Source organism: Pundamilia nyererei, unplaced genomic scaffold, assembly GCF_000239375.1.
Source record: "Pundamilia nyererei isolate P.nyererei 1_Seehausen unplaced genomic scaffold, PunNye1.0 scaffold00012, whole genome shotgun sequence".
Lineage (NCBI taxonomy): Eukaryota > Metazoa > Chordata > Actinopteri > Cichliformes > Cichlidae > Pundamilia > Pundamilia nyererei.
The window spans coordinates 5361056-5385431 of NW_005187413.1; the positions used below are offsets into that span (position 1 = coordinate 5361056).

General features: G+C 40.5%; 2 protein-coding genes across 3 annotated transcripts in view; one reads left to right on the plus strand and one right to left on the minus strand.

The window, feature by feature from the left end:
• The window catches only part of megf6b (multiple EGF-like-domains 6b), a 58965-nt gene extending 35584 nt beyond the window's left edge, over positions 1-23381 (minus strand). For both annotated transcript variants that reach the window (XM_005724645.1, XM_005724644.1), the window contains exons 1-4: positions 22836-23381; positions 20915-21049; positions 19898-20007; positions 12852-12956 (exon numbers count right to left, since the gene is read on the minus strand). In XM_005724645.1, the coding sequence (XP_005724702.1) occupies positions 12852-12956; positions 19898-20007; positions 20915-21049; positions 22836-22927 (442 nt within the window). In that variant the 5' untranslated portion in view covers positions 22928-23381. The remainder of the gene's footprint in view (positions 1-12851; positions 12957-19897; positions 20008-20914; positions 21050-22835) is intronic.
• A 315-nt stretch (positions 23382-23696) lies between these two features.
• akr7a3 (aldo-keto reductase family 7, member A3 (aflatoxin aldehyde reductase)) overlaps positions 23697-24376 on the plus strand; it is an 8472-nt gene continuing 7792 nt past the window's right edge. Inside the window, 1 exon segment of the mRNA XM_013908570.1 lies at positions 23697-23714. Within this exon segment, the coding sequence (XP_013764024.1) occupies positions 23697-23714 (18 nt within the window).

Here is a 24376-nt window from a genome sequence, read left to right on the forward strand (position 1 = left end):
GGGGGGGGGGGACACTGTGGATATCACTAAGCTTTTTCCTTTTAGGGCCCTGATCTGAAACCCTGCTGGTGTAGAAATGTGCTTTGCTAGTGTTCATTCTTCGCTGTATTCCCTACAGTCCTCACAGCTGCTTTCATTTACCAGGTGCCGCAAAGATGGGATTGGCTCGAGGTTGCACGAGATGCATTTGAGTCAGAAGTATCACTGAGACTGAGCTGCACACGCGGCAAAAGGTGAATCACAGTTTACAACTGAGAAACTCACTGCCTATGAACTCACTGCCCACTTCACACTCTTCAAAATCATCCTCTCCTTTGACCTCCAGTTTAACCAATCGATAAAATGTTTATTGTAAAAAGGCTCATTCGGAAAGGCAGGAGCACAAACCTGAACTGGTGAAATGGGCTCAACAAAGCTCACAAAAATATCATCAAAGTTCGCATTTTATAAACACAGTAATTCCTTGGAATGCCAAGTTTAATCTCAAGAAGCAGGCAGTGTCATTCTGATGTTTAGTCCTTCGGTTCAGGTCTAAATAAATCAGTTAATAGATTTATAAAAGTCTGATATTTCATGCATATTTATAAATATTGCTGAGAAACTCTTCAGATGAGTCCTGCTGCCCAGATTTAATACAAAGCACGTTTAATATAAAAAATATCAGATGTAAAAAATAAAGAAACTCAACATACTTAGGTGTCTTTCTTTCCTTCACCTCTGCAAGTCATCAGCTCAAGTTCAATACCGCCCCCTACTGGTAGCCTTCTGCTACATCAGTAGCATCCAGGTGTGAAGCCATTTCTTAAGCTGACACGCTGCGATCCACCTCTGCTCCTATTCATCCTGTAACTAAAACACAGCTGCTACAATTCACAGTCCAAGAAAACCGCACGCATCAAAGTGCCTGTTCTGATAAAACATCTTTCACTTTGGCGTGCCACACTGGCTTTTACCAGAAAAAAAGTGCATGCCCTATTAAACATTTTATAATTTCCACCCTTAGTCATATTTAATGCATTCTTAGTGCCAGTTTGAGGCACGGGTTTCTTCCCAAAGCCCTGTAATTGTGGCCAACGTGCTGCTGAGATTTTGTTAAGTGGCACTGGCAATAGGACATGGTGTGGCTTTCCTTAATCCAGAGAAGTTAAAAAAAAACACCCTTTAATGAAAACCACACAACGACCTCTATGATGTGTATTTACTTCTATTGACAAACCGCTAACATTTCCATGAAGTCATTTACAATCTGAATCAGGTCTTGAGTAGAAAGTTGTATCATGGAGGAAGGTGTAGTTAAAACCTTTTAAAGTACTTCTAAAATCTAAAAAGAAAAAAAACATCCTCGTAACCAGGCAAGAACTAAAGTCAAAGTTTGCTTCAAGATGAATCATTCAACTTGTGGAGTGAACAGACTCTGTCCACTCTCTCTGGGCCCAAGCACAAAAAGCCTCTGAAAGTCATGAATAAATGCACCTCCAACACTAACCCTCCAGAGCACGACAGCACTTGGTTCCCAGTCAGTTCGCTATGGACACAGAGGAAAGAAAAGTTGCTAACTACTGTAAAAAAGAAGTATAAATGTTTATTAGTTGAAATAATTCTTGGTACCAGCTTAAAAAGAAATGACTTTTGTTGTCTTTACTTCTTTAAACAGCTAAAGTCAACAGTGGTGTTTTTCTCATGTTCTCATGTGAAAACAGATGATCAGAATGTAAATTCACTGCTTATCTGTCGACTCCAACAGTTGTGTTTTGTTGTTGTTCAGTTTCTGTCCAAAGGCATGTGTTGACAAGAGGAAGAGACAAGCAGCAGATAGCTACACTGACAGAATCACTGAGAGGCTGTCTGACTCTCAGGTCAAAGAACGAATCAAATGACTGTAGTCTGCAGCACTCTGTGTGCAGCTTATCACAGCATATGACTGCTGAGACCTGTTTCCTTTTCTTTTTTTTAATTCTTGCACATTTGACCACAAGAGAATTCTAAGCGATATCAAATAGACTAAATCCAGTGTTTACGTTTGTTTAGTGAACATTCTGCACTACTGAGTCCTAAACTCCTCTAATCCCTCATTTGATGATCCATTTCACTGCACTGATAGGCAAGCTTTTAAATGTTTGTGCGTATAAATGTGCAAAGGTTTGAGTGAAGTGTTCCTAGTGTGTATTTATGTGTCAAGGGATGACTGAACTGCTTTGTTCCCAGACATAAACAGCTGAAGTGACATTAGTAAAAATCCCAAAATCATGCAATAGCCAGTCACCCCAAACTGAAGTGTTGCAACCTGATTTAGACAACCCCAATCTTCTTCCATAGTGCTGTTTCGACTAATGATCCGATGGAAGCTAACAGAGCGGAAAGCTCTGAGAGATGTCTGTCCGTTCAAAATAAAGATGTTAATTAAAGGTTTCTGGCATCTGTCACTCAGTCTTACTTTCAGTAAAAGTTACAGATAAAAGCAGAAGATAAAAGCATGTCTCTGGATAACATTTTATGATGTACACAGCTGAACAAGAGGACTTTGAGGGATTGCCGTCTGACCCTTATGCACGTGCTCTCTCACCGCTCTACCTGTTAGGACCTGTCTTCTCAAGCTTTGACCCAGGAGTTTAGAGCGCCTGGGAAAGCACACTGAGGTCTGCAGGAATCCAAAAATTACTTGTTGTGGTTTCCAGCCTGTCTCCGTCTTGGCTGCACACACTACAAAGGTATGCACAGGGCATGAGTGCAGGGAAAGTCGCCCAGAGCCAAGTGCTTTCAGGGCAAAAGATGGCAGGTACGTGGCAGGCTACCATGGTCAAGAGAAGGAATAAACACTGAAAACATTGACGTTTGGATCGATTGATGCACAGCTGTGACATTCTGCATAGGACATCTTGGTTGATTAATATGTGAGTCGACCGGCAAGCTGAGTAATGCTAATCTGAAATGACATATATGTTAAAGAACATGAATGAACAGCTCAAAACCTTTGTCATTAAGATCAGTGATTCATAGGCCTTTTTTGGTGTTGCGATTGTTTAAAATTGAAATGAAAATTGAAATAGATGTTAACATAAACAGGATGCATCATAGGGTCTGTTGGCTGTTTTAAAAAAAAAGGTCAGCTTCTGAGTCAGCTCGCTCTGATCAGCTCTGAGGGCGACTCAGCTGTACGACCAGTCCACACATTAAAATTATGACAAATGCGAATAAACTAAACAGAGAACTGGATAAATCTTTCTCCATCGCACTTGCACCACCCTCTCACATATATTTTATAGCATCTTTTCTTGTTTTGTGATTCCTATCGCTTTTTAAAGCTTCCACTTAGATAAAGAAAATCAAACTACAGTCTGATTTGTTTTTAAATACAGCCTTTGTATATGAAAGGGCCTTTTCTTCACATTTAACATGTGCTTTTCACACCTCAAGTAACATCAGCATGAATGGCAGCGCAGTGAAAGATAACACTGTTGGGTGAATGCTTGCTGAAGCTAAATGGCTTCCATATGAACACACAGCAGTGGAAATAATGTCACAGATGGAGGAAAAAACAGAGATTTGGTTCAAAATGTTGAATAAACAAGGAGCTGATAAGAAAAACAAAGGCCAAAAAAAGCAAAATGAGAAGAAGATATGAGAGTTCATCTGAATTAATAGGTAGCCCAGATCAGGAGAATCGGGGCACCGCTGGCAGATGAAAGGATCAGTCCACACTGATTACGCCTTTAACTCTGTTTTGCAAACTCTTGTCACTTCTGATTTACACAAACTAGATGCAGTCGGCCCCTGAGAGACCAGGAGCGACCTTTTATCAGGAATGCTGTAAAGACTCTAATGAGATGGGGTGGGAGCCCAGAATCTCGGACAATTATGGGAGATTAGGGTACCGTGCAGGATGCAATGGCAGGTAGGTAGGCAAAGATGTGCCCCTCCTCCTGACTGCACTCCCTCTCATTAGACATGTCTTTCAGGACTTCACAGGAACAGCGCTGTTCTCTCTCAGGGCTGAACGTAAATTTTTGGTTTTCAGTGTGGAACAGAAGACAGGACGTCCTCTTGTGTGAAAGAGAGACCAAACAACTGCTCTAACAGAAAAAAGAGCCGCCCTCTACTTTCAATATCATTGTTTTAATCTGCTTTGAGTCAGCTGCACTGTGTCTTTCTTATGTTGTTGTTTTGGTTTTATTTTTTATTTTTTCATTCCTGTTTCAACACACAGTCTGGTTGTCATAAGTGGTTCTTAAAATGGCAAAAATGTTCCGGTAAACGAAGTCCAGGCTAATCACAAAAATGCATCATGTGTGTCTGTGAGGGCAAAAAATGTTTGAGAAAGTTTTCTTCTTGAATTTTATAAATTCTCTATTGTTTACATCAATATTTATTACTGGATTTCTTTACCCAGTACTGTTGCCACCTGTGAGAAACCACTTGTGTTCATCTTTGCTATGCCTTTAAGTTATATCTAAAAAGAAAAGCCAAACATTTGCTGGTTTTATTTTCTTAAACGTGCCAATATGTTTTTCTCATATATGTATAATTTAACTTTCAATAAAATTTGGTTTTGACTGTTAGGAAGAAACAAAAAAAATGGATGAAGGTTAAGAAACATGTACTGCACAGCATCCCTCATTTGAGCCCGTCTAGATTTCTCGCTATGTTGGTTGCTAACAAAGCTACAAGAACAAGATTAAACCTTCAAATGCTAAAAAACGTAAAACATGCCAGTGACTCTTATTGGTACATTTAAACTCCACTTTAGAGAGAAAGTGTTTCGTAAAAAAAAAAAAAAGCAATAATAGCAAGATTATGCAACCACCTGACCTTGTTCAGTGTTTTTAAATCAGATCTGATTAACTTGTTTTAACCTTACGTTTGTGTTTTTGAGAAAAGAATGAAAGACATCACAACTCTCTCCAAGCAAAGTGAAAAAACAGACTTCAGCTTGTTCGGTCCTTTCAGCTGCAGCCTGTTAAACCCATCACAGAACAAAAGGGAAACCCTGCGAATGATTTAAACTGTCAGAGATTCCCTAGACTTTTACAATGCCATTGTCAGCTGTTTGACTTTTACAGCTTTCTTTTTTTTGTCCAACTTAAAAAATGCTCTAAAACTAAAACGGTAAGATTATAAGCAGATAAAACAAATGTTATGAGTCCCTATATGAGATAACTCAAGGCTTTTGACCTCGTTTTGGAAGATGGACACACCAATCATAAGTGACAAACTGCTGCAGCTGGTCATCTCGCTACTTTATCTTCTGGTGGATTTACAGTCTTTCACGGTCGCACTGACCAAAATGAAGGATAATCGTATGAGTTATGGGCCATTGTTAAAGTGTTCCAACTGATCCATTCGTTCCCAGTTGTGATGCAGTTTGAGAGCAAGGGAACAAAAAGTTAAGGTGCAATATTCCAGGAATCCCTTCTGTGATGAATTTGCCAAAAGCGAAAGAGGATTTTGCGCTAGTCATAACAATATTGTACTCACTATTAAAGCATAACAAATTGTCAAAATGGCAGTACTACACCAAACAGTCTTTAGAGCTTTACTGTGAAATCTTACATTTTTCCTAAACTACCATGAACACTCTCTTCCTTTTCCTCCTGAACCATTTACCAGCTCACTGCACATCAAAAACATCTCCTGGGCCTTAGTTAAAGAAAGCCCAATCTATATTACGGCTAGTCAAACAATGGGATTATGTACTAAGTCGGTGTTTCGAGCATTTAAGCTAACTTATATCCAGACCATGGTGCACACATGACTTTCATTTTGGAGCACTTTGTCGCTTAAGCACTTAGCTAGCTCAGCATGGAGGTTTTGCAAATATTTTTCTTGATCCCAAGTAAAAACCATTCAATCATACCCACCATTCAGGGATTTATTTTTACAATGGGAAAGGTCTGAAGGCCTGCATACCGACAGCAGTGATCTCGTTACATTCCACAGTGCTCCTAAACACGAAGGGAAAAGATCAACTCTATGCAGAGACTTGTAGCACAAGAAAAAGACCAGTCAGCAAACGGTGACAAACAGTTACCCAACATTTTCAGGCATGGTGAGATACCGTGCAGCACTTCTGCTGTGAGTCCAGCTCAAGTTTAAAAGGGCACAAACTGCATCAACATGCTGGCTCGACCTTGGCTCTCTCTGCTCCCTCGCAGTCTCCAGCATAGAAGGACACCATAAAAGTCAGTGGTGTCACATAAATCAGATTGTTTAAAGACACAGTTACACTAGTTACACAGTTACCTTGCTGCATTCAAATGTAAAAACAAAACAAAACACGTGGTCAGTGACTAAAGCCCAGAAACAATTATAGACCTTCAACCAAACAGCCACTAATGTGGTTACTCACATCTGGGAGCCCTGAATAACAATCATTTAATCTCACTAAAGAGAAATACATCTTGGGTTTTTGAGAAAGAGATGCACTTTTATCAAAATTCAACAGACATGAACCAGGAATAGAATTCCTGTAGAAAAACAACATTTTTGTGCAGCAAGGGGAGGAGAACAAAACAGACAACTGGACTGTTGCCATTCTGGTTACAGTCTTTAAGGAAAGACCAGTAACAAATGGCTATGAGAAGAGGAACAATAGTACTGCAAAAAGAGCTAAATTTAAAATCTAAAGCTTGATGATGACAACAGATAAACTGTAGCTTGTACTTTACATGAAAACCAGATTCATGAATCCCTCTGAAGAGCTTCAGCTTCACACAAGGATGTCAAACTCATTTTACATCGTGGACCACATTCAGCCCACTTTGATCTTAAGTGGGCCAGCCCAGTGAAACTCATTTAGTCTTAATATGAGGAAAATAATTACAATTTCAACAGTACATTTAATTTTTTTCTATATGATAAATGTGTAAAATTACAGAAAAGGCTATGATAGCCCAACGCATAGACATATTTTCAGTAGATCTTTCTATAGTAGGTAGTGAAAAACAGGAACTTTTCTGTTATCTAATTGTTTATCTATTACTTTACTTTGTTTAGTATGAATGGAAATTGGCGAGGTCTTTATCAACAGGAAAAGCAGTGAAACTTTCCAAACTACACTTAAATGTTCAAAATCTATGAACTCCTTCCCATTTTCCACAGGCTCTCAGTGGGCCAGACTGGAAGTTTTGCTGAGCCTGTTCTGGCCCCCGGGCCTTATGTTTTACACTTCTGACTTAACAAAAAGACAGTGAGAGATGGTCAGAAGCAGCAAGAAAGACGAGCAGATAAACTGTATGGAGACCATATAACTTGTTAAAGAAAAGCCTGTATGTGATATGGTCTGAAGGTTTCTTCCTTCTATGATTTAAAGTTTCCACTCACAATCACATCCCTCTGAACTGCCAAGGTACCATGACTTATACTTTAAAAATGAAAAATATGACATTTTGGTTACCTTATTATTTTTCTATTGTTCTTTCTTTAAATGCCAGAAGACACTTAAGACATTTTCTGCTTATAGCCCCTTGACCAGATGGCTTTAGTTCAAGTCTGTGTACATCACCAGCTGTGTGGAATTCAACAAGTGACCTTTAACAAGACTATAAATTCCAACAATAGCTCCAGGGTTGCTGCTCCCACCTTGAAACATGCGACCAAAAAACTTCACAAAGCCAGAACAAGATTAAAGGAACAGTAAAGGTAAGAAGACCTCTGCATTAAAACAAATGAGGATTTGACCCATTTGGTTTCCTCTCTGAAGTAAATGTCCTGCATTTAATGCAACACTGAGGGAAAATTACAAAAGCATTATCAGAAAAATTCAACTTTTAGTACATAAAAAGTACTGAGCATCAAATACAGATGCAGATATACAGCACAGCGTTATAGTAGGTAGATAATCCTAACAATGTATTTACTGCCAAAACATATAATAAAGTAAAAAAAAGCTTCATGTTTTGCTATTTAATTTGACTGTGTAAAGTATTAAAATTGTACTCGATTACAGTAGAGTTGTTACTTTTCACCCCAGTTTATTATACAATCATGACCCATGTGATATGACATCACAAAATATCTCAGTGAAAGATTCAGAAAACTTATGAAAAGCATACTCAGTGGAAAAATAATCAATTATGTCAGATAAGCTGATTAGAGTGAGCTTCTCAGTGTGTCCCCGTTGTATTTCAGCACCAGCCACTAGACTGTGGAGGACGCGTCATGCACCGAAAGTCCCCACAGAAATAGCTGACCTCATTATTTAGAGCTTTAATCAACTGTATAAGCCACACTAAAACCTAGGCGAGCTCTCTGACTGAAACAGACTCTGTTAGCAGTATTAGGCTGTATGTATTACTTTTTACAAAATCTCCTTGTTCTAACTGATCCCTTTGCTGTTCTATTAAAAGGAGAAAATAATTGTTATTTAACTTTACCCCGCTCTGAATGGATTACTCGAAGAAACTTGGAATGATTGACTGAAAGCATTTGAATTGACTGAAAGCTTAACATGGCAGTGGCTGAGAAAAGCATGCCTTAGAGCCTTAGAGAACAATGTTAACGATGATAGCTATCAGTACAGTACAGTTCTTCTTGAGTGATGTCTAGAACAAGCTGGTGCTTCTGGCATCGCAGTGACCACAAACTGAGCCAAGATATGAGCTTATGGCTCAGAACAAATGAAACTCATACTGTAACACAGAAAGAGCTATTTCAGCTCTTCTTTGGACTCAGCAAAGAAGTCGGCATTATGCACATTGTGGGAATTGAGCAAACACCATCAAATCTGGAAAACCTTTTACTTCGCTTTCAACGGTTTTACTTTAATATCACAGACTCCTCATATTTGTGTCAAATAACTCTAAAACAAGTTGTCACATGAGCCATTGGTTCAGTGATAACTGCATCGCCTTTCACCAGATGGATCTAATACAAAAAGCATTTTTACAAGACATTTAAAGCTTCTTCAACATAGTAAAGTTTCATGTTACAAAGAGTGTTTGTCAGCCTCTCTGTCTATCTGTCTGTTTCTAGCTGAGTCAGATGTCAGCTGGTATGAAGACATCTGCCTTGCCAGGGGTCTGAAAGCCTTGGACGCCGCTGATCCCAGAGGATACCACTTGCCTACTGATGACAGGTGGGATATAAAGTACATCAGGGACCGAGTGACTAAATCCCTTTGGATATAGACAAGATGAGTAGAAGAGCTGGGTTTCTTTTTTGTTTTTTGTTTTTTTAAACGGACCTTAGCTCATACAAAAAAGAAGGTACGCTATAAGTTTCCGCTTCACTGCTGAAACGCTCCAACATTTTCATACATGTTATTGACATGAAATGAAAGTGATACCATGCTTTCATAAGGTGTTATAGGTGGACACATTCCAAATCTTTTGGATCACTTTACCCTGTTGGACGGTTGGCTGCTGGGGAACATAATGATGTCCTAATATCAGATACAGATAGCAACCTTCGGAGGCCTAAGATGTACGCGTGTGCCAATTTGGTTGATGTCTTGTGGACAAAGACAGAGATTTATATTATAGGTAGTTTTTATTTGCATTATAGACCTCATTCTGCTTTAATTGGGAACTGTGTTGTATTGAGGAGTAAATAAACAGTCTAAGTAAACAGAAGATTTACTCATAAATTAGCCGAATGATGTGGCTGTAAGCAGTGTAAATACAGCCTTATAAATCAGCTGCTTCATCAGTACTGCTGTCAAATTTTGATTGGTTCTCAGAAATATTTAAGCAAACAAACAAACCACAAAATTACAGGACATCGATTTGCAAGCGAATATCACTGGTCTCCATCAGTCATGTCAAATTATGCAGCTATTAAATATAACACTGTATCCACTGTGTTTTGTAAGTGGAGGCTGACCCTTTCAAAAATGTGATTTACTATCTATCAAAGGACAAGGAAGGCCTCTAGGCACCAGTTCCTGCTTAACCACATAGTTGAGGCACAAAAAAATAGTAATTATTGTCTTACACACAACCAGGACACAATGCTGTCCTAAAAACAAAATAGATGACGGCTACAGACAACTATTGAGAGCAGAGGACTAATTGGCCCCTTTGAAGACATAAACACAATCCAATTGCTATACACAAACACGGACAAACCACATCAGAAGCTCTCCAAGGGGGAATCACCACGTGCAGCTGCAGAGGAATGCTGTTGAGAGCTGTCCGAAATGATGAGTGAATCTTTGAGTGAAGTGTGGCTACACACATTCATCCTCGGCCACATCCTCCACTGTGGCTTCAGGTTGTTGTTTTTCTCTTTTCTTTTCTTTTTTTTACATCTTAACAGAGAGCAAACAGGGGCTGACAGCTGTGAGAAGCGTGTGGACCGCAGCAATAAGTGCGTTATAATGGCAACTTGTGTGAGGAGCACGCTCAAATCTTTACAAGGGTTATTCATCCAGAGCTCAAGAACGTGACAACGACGAAAGGCTATGTGTTTGACCACCGCAGGAATGCTCGGAAGGACTGATCAATATATCAGAGCGGTCACTCAGTGAACAGAGTCATTCATTAAAGCAATCCTATTAATGAGCCACCAGTCTCCAATGATCCACCTTGTACTCTTAAGTTATTGTCTTTGCCCTTGGGACTTTTTGACCTGACCCGTATTTGGTACATGTAGTACCACCAATAGCGCCTGTGTCCACCTCCCACCAACTTAAGCATTGCCCCTGGACAGGAGGAATCAACAGCCTCACACCCTTCATCCAGCAGCTCATTTAGGGCCAATCACAGAGAAATATAGCTGCCTGAGTGCTTACAGGCTAATAATCTCTAAATAGCTACCCACCAGCAAATGCCCCCTAGGTATCCACTGATGACAGTTATCATTCACAATGAAAAACAACAGTGGCGAATCAGAGTGTTTGGAAATGGAAAGAAACAGGCTGGATGGAAAACAGGATGGGCCTTAAAAGGGACTTTTAGGTTATGTGGAGAGTTTATTGGTCCAAACAAAACATCCAACATTATTACTATGACTGTGCGTCTGTGTGTGCCTGTGTGTAAAAGCCACAACAATCATTTCTATTTAGCATTTTACGTCGTACACGAATGAGTGTGTTTGGGGAACAATGACAGGGATAAAATATGTCTGTCTTCAAAAAAAGAAACTGAAGGTAATCTCTGAAGGTTTCTTCCCCTCTTTATGCACCTTGTTAGAAGGTGAAGGACTGCCAGAGCCCCCATATTGGAAACATAAGAGAATACTCGAGTGTCAGATTAATGTTTTTTAAATCCCATATTTATGTTTTATTTCATAACTTAAAATGAGTAGATAAATCAGTATTAAAATGTAGCAACAGGAGGGGTGAGACTGTGCGTGTTGTATATTTTCAAAAGCCAACTAGTGCAGTGAACAGAGGTGTTTTTACTTGATTGCATTTTTTGTTCTGATCATTTACTGATCCACTAAGCACTTATTTAGACATCAGCTGTGTTTTTCATGATTAAGTCTTGCTGATTGCCACCATCATTCCCACAACTTCATACTATTTGTTATAGTGAGGAGCAAAACCTGTGCATTGCACCATGCTGTGCGTACTCACCCTCATTTCAACACTCCATATCTGTGATTTATCATTGTGTGTTACTAAAAAACACGCTACTGCTCTGTTCAGAATGACTGATGAGCTTCTACTACGGAGACAAAAGAGGGCGAGCATCCTATCATTCATAAACATAACATAAAAGAAGCCAAATACATGTCATTCAGATACATTATTACATCCACAGAGAATGCAGAGCTATAAAACAGAGTCAGCTGGTTTCTAGTTGTTTATGCTGAGACGATCATGCCTCTGAATATGTTTATATGCTCCATTTTAGGCAAACCTATACTTTTTTTTGCATGAACACTGATGAACATCATCCTAAGCAGATGGTTTCAATGTTCTTAAAGCCCTCCTCTTTAAGGCACCGAGTGGTCCTAAGCTTTGCTGGACAGGATCTCAGTGGGCATGTGTATTTACGGATCCCTTTGTCTTAATGGTTAATCTCTCATTCAAGTATGAAGTAATCAGAAGTGAGACAGGTCAGCTTAGCTGCCACCGAAACCTTTGATTCCTCAATGGCTAATCATGAGCCACAGCCAAGAAGGCTGTAAAACTACACGTTCCACCAGTGAAGTCTTGAGAAAATCACGTGTTGATTAAGAAGTGGGTAAGTTTGAGATGAAGGTGAAGGATTCTGGATCCTGTCCAGAGTGCGTAAAAGCAGATTAGACCTAACAAAAGCGCGATGTTTACTCGGCCTCTGCAGTTAGAACTTGTGCAACAAAGTCTGTAACATTTGGGAGGGTCTGAATCGAGGGCGACACGGACAATTCTAACAAAAACTTGACACCGAAAAGGAATTTCCTGCCGTGTGGTGTTATCCGAAAAACAACAGAATCTTCCACTGTGTTACTTCAATAGCTCAAATTTAACAATGGAGATGCTGATAAAATACTTAGGTTTCTGGTAAGTAAGCCAAGTGCTGATGTGAGGAGATTCCCTATTCACTCTACAGAAAGGCTATCACTTCAACAGAGTTCAGGGGGAGGCCTGGCAGTCTGACTGAAGTGGATCAGAAATGTAGGCTCCAGAAAACAGTCAAGGGTTGTTGCTTTTTTAATTAAATAGTGACTTACTAATCAATTTCAATCTGTCTGTAAGGTGTTTTCTTGATTCCTGCCATTACTGTAGTTACTTTTCAACCCCCAACCTCCGTCCAATGAGAGCTGAGAATGGGTTCTTTAACTCTACATGTTGCTTTATTACTAAACTCTGAAAACATGTAACAAATGTAAGAAACACAACAACAAATGGGCAATAAAACAAGCATAAAAGAAAGAGAAGAAAAGAGAAGAATCTGAATATGAAACGCTACAAGGATGTCTGTACTCACCGTACTGACAGCTGGGGCCGCTGAACCCTGCGGGACAATCACAGAGCTGGGTGGATCCTTCCCGACACTGGCCCCCATTGAAGCAAACACCGTAGCTACACACCGCTGCATGTGGAAAGACAAGAGGAAAGAACAAATAGATGAGAGAAGCAGAGACACCTGGCTGTTGTCAGGACACGTCAGCATCTGCGATTTCTTAAACTGACCTCTTTCTATCAAAAACGTATCACCAGCCTATTAACGTCTGACTAAAGAGGAACCTGAATTCTCCTCCATTCACACTAACAAATGTAAGTGGAATCTGCCCCTTGGCTTTGAGAAGACAAACAAGGTTTTTTCACCAAGAAATTTCTAAACAGTAGTTTCCGTGACTTTTAACTATGATTGATCACAACAGCTTGTATGACTTTCACGGGAAACTGCCCTCTTCCTCACGCAGTCAGAGAACATCACCTGGAAATGTCATCGATCGCAGAGCTGAACTTTTGTTTATTGTCGTAAACTGTGACTGTACAGATGTGTCGTGGTGAGTTACGATTGAAATTCACAGAGGCACAGGTCAGGCTCATCCATCTCTTTGACAAGCGACCCCGAGTCCTTAAATCCCCGTGAGTCAAACTGTTAAGATGAGAAATTTAAGGAATCCCAGAACTTATAAACAGTGGGAGCAACTAGGTAGCTTTGAGCATGTGAATTCACCTCAAAGGTAAACGATCACATTCCATAAACTCTCACAACACTCACATTAATCATGACAGCCCTCCAGCTCGAACTGTGCCTGTACTCATGCAGTACATGGGTGCTGCAGTGTACCTGTCTACATGTATGCTCATGTGTGTGGAGAGTAATATCTATGTGAAGCCACACACAGCTGTTTAAGCCAGACCTGCACTGTCCTGAGCAGAATACAGTACTTAGTGATGACAGGTTCAAAGGACTTATGCCTATCATTGCTGTTCCTGCAGCATGTGGACACTGGGAGTCAACAAAACACAGTCGAGCCAGCTAATCATCCAAGGAATCCAAATGGCAATCCTTCATAAGATGATTGCAAAGAGGTCAGCCAGTTTAACTTAGCATCTTGTGCCACATGTGCATTTTTGTCTGTTTAATCCAACCAGAAACAGCATATCCAATCATCATCAGGCTGGTGGTTCCGATGCCCTTTATTAGCCATATACGGTCATAGTGAGGGTCTCAGCATGCCCGGTACAGCTTAAACAGAAACATCAGTATGATTTCTAAAAAAATAAAACTGACAACTCACATTTTAGTTGTGTTATGCACTGTACTTTCATACTGTGTTTTACATTTCAACTAAAAAAATGTAACAGTCAGAACACCAAAAGATTCGCTCTTTTGTTTTCTGTTTAACAGAAAGCCAGGCAGAAATATCAAAATGAAGATGTGAGGTTGTACTAAAAAACAGGATTTGGGTGATGGTGAGGTAACTTTGGATTTAATCTCGGTCCTTTAGTAAGCAGTAAGAAGTGCTACACACTTAACCTGTTCTTAAGTAAGTTAGTGAGATAACAGACACGTATCAGTATCTCCTACTCACGAATCAAATGGCATCACCAGTTGTAGAAGATCTCAAGGAGTTTGGCAGCCAGAAGGCGAGATGTCTCTTAGGAATGCAAGACTGTTCCCGGCCTGTCTGAATACTTTGGCTTTCTCTGAGATCTACATTCTCAGTGAAGTGCTTATCTTTGATTAAAGCAGAGACTGACCTAATAACATTTGCAAGAAAGCCAACTTACCGGTTTCAATTACCCTTTTATTTTTGTTCTTTACTTACTTGATTCTCTGAAACTGTGTTGAGCATTTTCCAGAATTTCAAAATATTATTGGACTAAATTACTCACTCATTTTTTTAAAGAAAATAATCATTAAATGATTAATCAATCATTTAGAACGCCAGTAGTTGCACCCTTAATCAATAACATTCATAACATTTACTAACTTTCAACAGATGTACGATAAAAAGACAGAAGATCAGCTTAGGCAAGGGAGAGATGCCTCGGGGTGTGAAACTATAAGATGGCTTAAGTATATCTGCAATCAGGCTTTAGCTGCACTTTGGGGAGTAACATAACTTTTCCAGACAAAGGCGATGGATGTCAAGAAGCAGTTTCTCCAATAAACACAGATGAGCCGGAACAATTTCATGTATGTCTCTCAGCAGATTCAGATGGCTCTGTCAGCCTAAACATCCGCTTGTCATCTGGCTCCGTTCGCAGACACCTGCTTAAAAGTTGGATCATCCAGATCACTTGCACCACACATCCCATACATATACACCAGAAACACATCAATGACTTTTTCTTGCTTATATCACAAAATGCAAAAGCACTCTAAATGCATCTATGTTGTGCACATCATCTTATAATTCAACAGTATCTCCTAATGCTGATAACTTCCAGGTCGTGATGATTGTGTGACTAATGAAGCTGAAGCTGAACATACCTTCATCTGTACCTCTGTTATTATATAATATGCAGGAACTCTGATGTGGTGAAATTAACAGGTGACAGACAAGCAGTAACATTTTTTGGACACTGATATTAGCACCAGCTGTGAGAGATCAAATTATTTTGATATCCCACATTCCTCGTTACAGTTGGGGGGGGGGAGAAGTGTTAAATGTACAAAATCACCAAGCACAAATGAAAAGGTCAGGTCTCTCAGAGAGACTTCAGACTAAGCGACGACAAGGAGACTGTACATTCCCTCTTCAGAGGTTGCTGGCAGCTAACCAGGGCATTTATGGGCAGCCCCCTTCCTAAACTCCTTACGGTGCTTAATCTTCCCTGAAATAATTCCTTAATGTGGCATGCAGCGTGGCATAAAGCCCAATCTCATCTTTTTTCCTGTGAAAGCCTCCACTCTTTTACACAGACACCTTACAAAAAAGGAGAGACAGAAAGAGTGGGGGGTCAGCGACTCGCACGGAGGAGCTGAAAACCAACAAGCAGGTGTTGCCCTTACAGCTCCTGAGTGAATCAAGACCGAGGCCCCCCTATGTTTGTTTAGACTCTGTCAATCTGTTTGACCCCAAGAGCGCAACCCAGTTGGAAACTGGAGTCAGGGTGATTCATGGACACAAAGGCCTGTGCATAAGCCTGAGTTTGGGGCCATAAATGGTACACATATTCTGAGGCTGCAAATCCCATTTTGCTATTCAGTGAGATGTGTCATTTCAAGGAGCTCTTGTGAAAAACAGGGCTATGCCAGATATTCTCTAACAGGTTTCTTTGAAAAACTTTAAATATCATTTATTATTATTATTACTACTACATTGTAAGTACTGTGTTTAAATTTAGTCAAGGAAGAGAAGTCAGCAGGCAATCTGTGCAGCATCATACAATTCTGCTCTCTCTTGCTTTGTTTGGGAGCACCATCCCACTTTTTCTCGTAAGACACAATAGTGAGTAAGAATAGAATCAGCCGTGGTGAATCATAATGCCCATTTGAGCTGGATACCAGGTCAGTTTGACAATAAACAATAAAAATGCAGTAATCAGCTGTGTGACAGTAAAACACATAGACAGACATAATGTTTAGTGTTCGTATTTACTGGTACGTAGAGGAGAGTGTCATTCAGTCCCATTCAGGGTAAAAGGATCCCCATAATGGGAAGTATTTGGCCAACTCAAACTTACTTTCACTTTGCACTGTGCAGCACATGTGAGTTGTGTGATAATAACATGTGTGTCACTAAGACTAAACAGGAAATATTGCATATACATACAGAGCACCGTAGATCTGCATTCTTCCCCATACTCATTTGAATAGTTAGCTATACTATGAGCTTATTGCAGTTTTACTTATTGCTGATGATTTCCACTGAAAAACAATGTTATGGAATATAACACATTTTTTACAGCCTGACTATTAAATACTGTACCAATTCTAACCTCATAGCAAGACTTAACTATATGCAACTTAACCCACAAAATGATTTTAAGGAATGATGTCTTTGGTGAAGTCAGTCTTCCAACACTGGCCACATGTTACTGATTAGATCAAAAGGAATGTTGGGGTAACCAAAGGCAGCGTTTCAATGAACCAAAGAATCTGAACTACACTGTGGTTTTGTTGTGTATTACACCAAGTAATGTCTCCCTTAATTTTGGTCTATTTCTCTGCATGTGTGCGGAGCTGTGACTGTTCGTGTTCAGATAACCAAAAAGTAGTTCCACCGACCAACAAAAAAGACCACCCATGGGTAGACAGAAGACCATTTTGACTTTTTCTGTCCACTGAGTTTTTTTCACTTGTTGATACTTTGGCCAGTGTGGCCACAAAAGAGGCCAGTTCCTATTCAGCAGTTAATGAGGAAGACAAACTGGAGAAGCCATTGTCCCTGCTCCTCAGCCCCTTTCACAAAGCCTGCTTGTTGCCGTCAATCAACATAGCTGCTCGTTTCCACTGCTGGATAACCCTGTCCATCCTCAACCCTCGTGTAGCTACTTGTGGAGCAGTTTAATTTACTGACTGAGTGGCTCTCCAAACACGTAAGTAGAGGAAGTCACCATCGCTGAGTTAAGAGGGCTTCAGGTCACAGTAGAACCAAATACTCATTTGGAAAACTGGAGCCTTTTCAGAACATACAGACGTCAGCCAGGCACAATAATCTGTACCTTTATTATTAAACATTGCAGATCAAACAGCACGTTCTGCCTCCACAAGCCACCTGTCTGACTTTTGGTAGAGAACAGCCATGAAATGCATTAAGAAAAAAATAGACAGGGGGCTCTAAGATCTCAGAGAGAGGGGCATAAAGTGAAAAGAGTGGCTTTAAAAAAGGTTTAGTCTTTCCGTTTGACTCTCTCCTGTGAGCATTCTTTGTGCCATAATAGTTGAAAACACCAGACCTTGGAGAGACTTGGAAAGCAAAAATGCCAAATCTCAGGTATTTGCAAACTGCACAAGAACTATGAATCAATGCTATTATGTGAATGGAAAATACATAAACCCATCATAATTAGATGATAATAGCCTGAAACTAAAAGATATGGAAAACAAGAGGGAGGGAGTCAAACTGGAAGAACAAAACGTAAAAGCAATCAAACGTTTTCTGTGCTGTGGTATACTCGTTCTCCAAATATGTAATTATGTTAAGTGAAGAATGCTGGAGCGCAGAACAGCTGAGACCATGGGCTGCAAAACTGTGCAAGGGATGGATAGAAATGGGACACAATAAACACAGGTGAATTTTAATGAAAAGCCAAGAGGGGGACTCGACTTACACACAGAACCAGACCCTTAACTGTCTGACAATAAAGTGAGGTCAGTAGCATAATTACCTTACAACGACAGACTGGTTGATTTTTATTGGGGAACACACACAGAGAAAAGACAGACAACAAAGGACATTTTTTTTAAAAACCCTCAAAAGCAGCAGGCAGTAAATCACTATCTGAACTCAAAGCATTCCCATCTTCCACTCATTTGGGGTTTTCAGAGGATTTGCTAAAGCTGTACATTTCGCAAAGCAGATTTTCCCTTTTGGATGTCGGAGGTGCTGTTGAAAACAGACACACAGATTGCATTGTGCTGACTGAGGTACAGTAGAGATAGCACATAGCAAAGTGTGCAGGAGTGGGAGGATTGTGGCCTGAGCTTCCTTTTATCCCAGTTCAATGGCTCAGAGAATAGGGTGATTAGTTTGTCCCATCTCAAAGTGCTGCCTCGTCTTTGGTTACCGAGATAAAAGCCCTCCCTCATGTTGAAGAGACCGGCCATTGTCACGCGAAACAGAGAAACAACCCCCTCCCTGTCTAACTTAAGTGAGGGGAGACACTGTGCAGTCATGAGGAATGTCTCTTTAAGACATTTAGTTTGGAGTGTTTTAAAACAAACCAGGCTCATTTAGGAGCGACTGTGCAATGCCTCCTAATATAATTTAATAATGCAACATTCTCCCTGGAAACAAAGAGGCTCTTTGAAAAGGACATAGAGACCATAATAAGGCACTGATGACAGGAACATCCAGGATATTTTCTCCAACTCCCAGTCCCATCCACTTCCCATCAGAAGACTATCCCACAGAGTAATCTGCCTGTGCTGTGGGTGTAAGGGGCTGGGCATTAAGAACGTGGTTCAGTTCCAGGTGGGGAAGGATGACAGGAAAGTGGGAACTTTCTTGTCAGTCTACCTGACGGGGACAAACTGTTTACAGGAAGGCTTTACCAAGGGTCTCTGTGTGGTATGCAGGCTATGCGATCTGGATCACTGGCTGTAAAATCCCATCAAAGGAGACTGCTTGGTCCCAGTGGTGTGAAGCTAAGCTTAACCAGGAGGAGATGAGCTGCTGGCAGTCTCAATATGACCAGAGGAACTACTTTTCCATACATGGATTTGGTGGTGGGAACATTCATTTGTTTTCTTTGTTCTTCTTGTGCAAATCAGAAGGTGGTCTCTCTAATCTTCGGGAGGCCTTAAACGCGACAAGTCGCAGGTGCTTTTGACCTGCACTACCATGTCACACATCTAATTGAGAAAAGAGGTGATGTCTACAACAACAGCTCTGTGGATGTGAGCCAAGAATTAAATGTAGGGTCACAGCTCGACCAGGTGGAGCTTAACTAGGCTGTAGTAAATATCCAGCTGAGAAAGAGTGGACAGCCAGACAGGCTATCTATCATAAACTAAAGTAGCACTGTAGAGCCATGTCCTCATTGAGACTGTAAATGTCTTTTGCCGAGTGCAACCACTACAATGGAAGTCCCAGTATCCACATTTGAACCTAGCTGGAGTACTGCAGTGACACAAGTCCATGACACTGACCGATAACATCTGCTCAAAAGTGGGTGGGCAAAGAACCTCTAGACCTTTTTGACCTTTCCTTGAACCCTTTTGATTGAGAAGTCTGGGCGAGTGGTTAGGCGATGTTTAAAGCTCCCTTCTTCCTGCTTAGTCAGAAAAGAGATATTGTCTCTTCTACCTGCCTGTCTGCAGACGCTGTTTCACACAAGAAGGTCAAAGTCAATGGAAAGAAAAAAACAAACCTCATAAAGGATAGAAAAACTGATGGCACTTACGATAAAGACAGCCCACCTCTCCGTTTAGTTGGGACCATCCAGGGCAACACTTGCACACAGTCTGGTAATCCTGTTTGTACACTTGTCTGTATGCAGTGTAGTAGGCTGTCCTGTTAACACGACAAACTTCATGTTAAAAAACCTTCAATCACATTCAGTCTGAATTGCAGCCACGAGCGATACTAAAACTAACATGTCATTACACAACAGCAGAGCGTTGCTTTGTGCGTGTACAAACGAACAGGAGTATCTCGCCAAATATTTATGAGGGTAATCTTTAATTTTTTTTCGCGTGGCACACTGATCAAACAGCTCAGGGCCTTTGAAGTATCATGTCTTATAATGTTCAGCACAAATCCGCTTCAAGGCGCTGTTTTAAAGTGTGAGAACGGCAGACTGTACTTCAGAGAACAGTGCCTCTCCCTGTACTTTGGGACCCTTGTCATTGCTCCACAGTTATTATGCATTGTGAAAACGTTTTGTTTACAGCGGGTAATTGTGGGCTTAGCGGCCTTTAAAGCAGCCTTTGAATTTGTAACCCAGCAGCTAATGTGGGGAAAGCAACCGTGAGCAACACAGCAGAAGACTCCCAGAGAAGGACGAAAATGTTAGGATTGGGTCTCTCTTTTAAAGGAATGTTTGCTGCCAAGACGTCCGTATGTTAAATAGCTGCTGATGTGGGGCTACACCTTGCACTTAACTCTATAACAGGTTGAAAAGCTGTGATTACAGAACAGGGGTGAGAGAGATGAAGAGGGAAGTGGAAGGTGGATCTCATGTTTGGAAATGAAGTTTAAACGAAGAATCCTGGCCTCTCCGATAAATTCTTTCGGTTGCATGAGTCACAGAGACTACTTCAAAACAAGTAATTAATGCTTTGCTCTAGCCAGAGCTTAATCAGCAAAGCACTACATCCCCTGCAGGTGAGGTCAGGAGTGCTCGCAGAAGAGGAGAATCAGAGGCTTTGAGTACAGAAAGGGGGGAGCAGACAGATGAGAAATAACAAGTCTTATTTACCTTCTCTCATAGCCCATGCACCACGACTGCCCCACACAGCCTTGCTTCCAAACTTTAACCATGCGTGTGAAGGCCTGCACACATGGCTGCCTTTGGGCGACCAGCGTCACCTCCTTCTCCGCACACACATTGGGCCTGGAAAAAAAAAAGATTGGTAAAAAAATACTTAACAAGACAAGATGTTGAGCAGTGTTTTCACAGATGTACAGACGACAGCAGAGCAATTTATGAGCACTTAAAGAGATGTTGCGGCAAAGACAGGCGGGAAAAAGAAAAAAACTTGCTTGAGGCGTTTTCTAATTGTCAACAATGCAAGTCCTGTGAGGGCATTACCTGTGCTAAGGTGTGTGATGACCAGTTATTGGTATTTCTAAAGACTTAAGGGGAATTCCTCGTGCATCACCTTTCAGGACGATGAGCTACAAAGTAAACCTGCTCTGACTTAAACTTGATATTCAGTGGAACTGTTAAAGTGTTTACGCAGCAGCATTGCTCCAAGACAGAAAGAAAGAAAGAACACAAAATAGATCTCAGCACAGGTAAAATAAGCCTTGAAACACTTAACTTAAGTTTAAGTTAACTGCACCATTCACTGCACCTCACAGGCCTTCTTAAAATAAAGTCCAAAACGATCTTTGATACGTTTACTTTTTCCATAACTCTCCAAGGATAGAAAGAAAGCCTCAGCACATGGAGATCAGCGGGAATCCTAAGACAACATCCAGCTGCTCGTCTCATAAATAACAGTGATCACTATCACCTTCGGCTGTACACATAATTTAATGTGAAAGACCTTATTGTTAGTGGCAGGGAGCAGCACAGAAACCACTGTCACACAATTATTATTATTTTAGGGTTTAAAATAGCAGTTATACTTCACTGGCTCATCACTGTGAAAGAAACAGTCATGGACAGAGTTAGGAATGCTTTGCATGCCACACAGAGCCACATGGAGTCAGTGCATTCATATAAAATACACTGACAGCATTCCTGCAAACCACTAAAGACCGTGATGAAAGTGCACGGCAGCAAAATTTATTGGATTGATAAAGCACCGATACATGATGAGCCAAATAATCAGTAGTGGCTGACACTGTTAACAGATTGGTCTGTGTGCAAATTAGCTTATATTTACAGAACAGTAGGTGATATTTATCTATTGCTTCACACTGAGTGTGCACTGAATAAATGTCAGTGATAAATAGCTAAAAGAAATAGCCTGATATTTCTTTATGATATAGTTTCATTTCCCTGGATCACTAGTGGGAGTAATAAATAACATAACATACAAATAAGATTGTGCTGCACTTTATAATAATGTTACACTGTTGACCATTATTTAAGTATTAATAAGGTGTTAGCAATTTTTTTTAAATTTATCATTCATATAGCATTGCTCCCCTTAGTATGCTATTTATAAACATAGACATATTTTTATAACAATGACTATGATTATCACTAGCAGTGATTTAGTAGCAGCGATAGCTGTACATGGTGTTATAGTAACAGATGGATAAACATATCTGTATTTATAAATAGTATACTAAAGAGGAGTAATGATATATAAATGATGAATTAAGCATTGGCTAATACCATACTAACCTTACTAATGCTTAATAGTTTAACATTATTAGAAAATGCTACCAAATATTGTTATTGTGCCAGAATTTCACAATTTCATCACTTTAAATAATAATAATAATGATAATAATAATAAGAAGAAGAACTTCCTAAGCCTCTGCTTTCTACCTCTGGTTGAGTCACAGATTTATGGATGTGCAGGTGAACCGGCAGTTATGTCGAAGTTCAAAGGAAATGTGAGTCTGTAAAAAAGTACCTGCAGCTGGATACAGTGAGCGCCACCCCAAATGCATACCTGTGATTAAATAAATATATAAGGATGTGACAAAACTTTACTTACATAAAAGGCTGGAGGTTATTGGCAAAGCCGTAACGGAATGCGTGCGCCTCTATAATAAATACGATGACAAGGGAAAAAATAACACTGTCCATTTTCCTCTGTTTAGGTCACTCTACAGTTTCAAAACTGTAAAGTCATTCATGCGTGTATCCCATCACTACCCAGGACTTAAAAAAAGAGAAAAAAATCTAAAACAAAAAAAAAAACTCCCAACGTGTCAACTTGAAGAAACCTAACATGCGCTTAAAAGATCTTCCTCGTGAAAATGCCCAACACAGTCCAAAACTGACACAGCCATCCCACGCGTGTAGCGTCTCCGTCGCAGCCGCTATCCGACTCAGAAAATTCCTGCGCACCTACAACAGGTCGCTGCAGATGTTGGACTGACGCGCAAAAGAAAAAAAAAACCTCGTGTAGGCAGAGCGCATTCTGCCTCCCTCTATTGACTTGGTAATGATGGCAGGGATTTGGGCTGGGTATGGGGGGGCTCACAGGGAGCCATCTATTATTCAAAGCGTCAGCAGCCCCTGCAAGACACCCTGCAGCCACCGGCACAGTGCGATCATAGTAAGAGCTTTTCTCTCTCATGACTGACAACTTTCAAACTTTCTCTGGACAGTGTCACCATGTCTCCACGGGACTTGTGATGTGTGCGTTAATGTGTTATGATGATAGGTGGTTAAATGCCTTAAAGACAAAATGATCACATTACCCACGTGCACAGAAAATGGTTTTATTATACGTATAATATTTGCAGATTGAGCGAGCAGGAGCGCATTTGCACGACATAAGATGCGCGTTCATTACAGCCACGGACGTGCCTGAAAACGAAGTCACATAGCCTACCATCACGAGTAGAGGATGTTGAAGGTTGTTGAGGTAAGGGAAGCAGCTAGCGGTCACACTGCAGGGCAAACAGCTGATGGGGCGGTCAAAGGGTCAGCAGCCAGGCCTGCTGCTTTCTAAACAAAGCTTTCATAGCATGTATGTGTTCATGACCCGAAAAAGTCCGGGGTCAGAGATGGTACATGCAGCCTCTGGGGCTACAAGCTATATAAAAACATGCTGTTTCAATTAGGCAGAGCTCATCTATGAAGTCTGTCAAAACTGGGACGGGTTCTTATTCTTCCTCTCCAACAACCAAAACGAATCTAATATTAAATGACTCTGCTTATGTTTATTTCAGGGACGTAACTTGTCCAGGATATATCTGTTGTTGACCATGAAGAAAACACCGATATCTAAAATAAACAAATTGCGCAGATGCAAAGATTTGATTTAAATGTTGTTTTTCCATTAAAAGTCACAGAGAACAGAATAGACCCTGGTCCTGAGATCCTTATAGGCACGAAAGCCAGACAAATATTTGTCTGGTGATATGACTTGTTACTAAAATACTGAAGACGGCAACTAATGCGATCTGGAGACACTGTGCACGTCTTGCATATCCTAATGTGCGTTTATCTAATTACACCACAGCAAGTGGTGTTTCAGTAATTGCAGTTTCTTTTGAGACTGGGAAAATAGTCTGGGTAAATTTG